This window comes from Loa loa, assembly GCF_000183805.2.
Source record: "Loa loa unplaced genomic scaffold supercont3.1070, whole genome shotgun sequence".
NCBI lineage: Eukaryota > Metazoa > Nematoda > Chromadorea > Rhabditida > Onchocercidae > Loa > Loa loa.
The window spans coordinates 2,501-4,044 of NW_018109250.1; the positions used below are offsets into that span (position 1 = coordinate 2,501).

Consider the following 1,544-nt stretch of genomic DNA (forward strand, 5'->3'; position numbering starts at 1 on the left):
ATCAATCAAAAAAAAAAAAAAACATCAGTTGATTGCTTTTTAAAATAAATAAATGAGCTATAAAACTACATTAAGTAAAAATATTACAGTATAATTACAATTTAATTAACATAATTTAATTATTTGGCTATTTATTTAATTATTTGATTATTTAACATAATTTAATTATTCGATTATTCAGCATAATTTGATTATTTGATTACATAACATTGTTTGACTATTTCATATAATTTAATGATTTGATTATTTAATGCAATTTAATTATTTGTTCAATTATTCAGCCATTTGATCATTTAACATTATTTGATTATTTAGCATATTTAACATCTGAAAATTATCATTTTATATTATTGCATAATTTTAGAAAATATAATATATTGCTAAAACATTTTCCATTTATTTATTTTCTTATCTTTATAACAAAAATTTGGGGCAAAAGGTTAAAGTTCATCCGGAAAAAAAAACAAATAAATAAAAACCGGTAAAATTGACCAATGATAATTTCGATGCCATTATCACATTTATATTTAAATCGACCATTTGGTCGTTCATATACTTCACCATTTTGTCGTATTTTACCCATAATATCAGTACAATCATATACTATTCGACCATTTTTATCTTTTCTTTCATTAAATATTTGTGGAAAAATATTTCCTGAAATAAAAAAATATTCGATTTTTTTTTTACTATTTTATCGCTTTTTTTAAAGTAATCAAAAAACTTTTTTATTAAATTAATTATTAATTATCAAATTAAACCTGGTACAAATATTAAATACTAAATTAAATTATTAATCATTAAATTAGAACATTGTTACAAATATTAAATACTGAATTAATTATTAATCATTAAATTAATATTGGTATAAAATATTAGCCAAAATTTTAAATTTATTTCATTTAACTTTAAACATTGAATGATAAAAAATATTAACAAATTTACCATTAATATCGTGCATATTATTAGCGATTGTTTCATATTTAACATTTCTTGTACCTGTACTAAACCATTGTGTCATCACAATTGATCGTCGTGTTTCACCCAATGTGACAAATAAATTGATAAATGATAATAATAGTCTCATGATAAATCAAAATGAATGCGAAAAAAAAAAAGTAACCGAAATCTGGAAAATATTTTTGCAAATAAAATAATAATTATAATTTTATCATAATTTAATTATAATTTAAATAGCAATGATAACTTTTAAATAGCCTTCCCAAATTTTCATTAAAAATAAAAAAAAAGTAAATTTAATATAAGCAAAAAAAAAGAATGAAATATTTTAATAAATTTGATAAATTTTTTTTTTTGAAAAAAACCTATCATTTTATATTTTAACAATAAATTCACATTTTAATTACTACTAAAAAGATATATATATATATATCATTGCTAAACTATTTAGAATTAAAAATAAAAAGTAAATTCAACCATTTAAAAACAAAAAAATAAGAAAAGGAAAGTAAATTTAAGCAAAATCAAACAAGAGTGGAACATTTTTAAAAAAAAAAAAAAATTTAAAATTAGGATAGTAGAAA

General features: G+C 18.2%; 1 protein-coding gene across 1 annotated transcript; it reads right to left on the bottom strand.

Moving 5' to 3' along the window:
* Window positions 1–307: 307 nt before the first annotated feature.
* LOAG_15483 (hypothetical protein) lies at window positions 308–1,135 on the bottom strand (the record flags this gene model as incomplete). The annotated part of the gene is made up of 3 exons (XM_020448949.1): window positions 946–1,135; window positions 493–657; window positions 308–327 (listed from the first exon to the last, which is right to left on the bottom strand). Exons 1-3 carry the CDS (start codon window positions 1,085–1,087, stop codon window positions 308–310), a joined length of 327 nt encoding a protein of 108 aa, XP_020300939.1. The 5' UTR covers window positions 1,088–1,135.
* Between the last annotated feature and the right edge of the window lie 409 nt (window positions 1,136–1,544).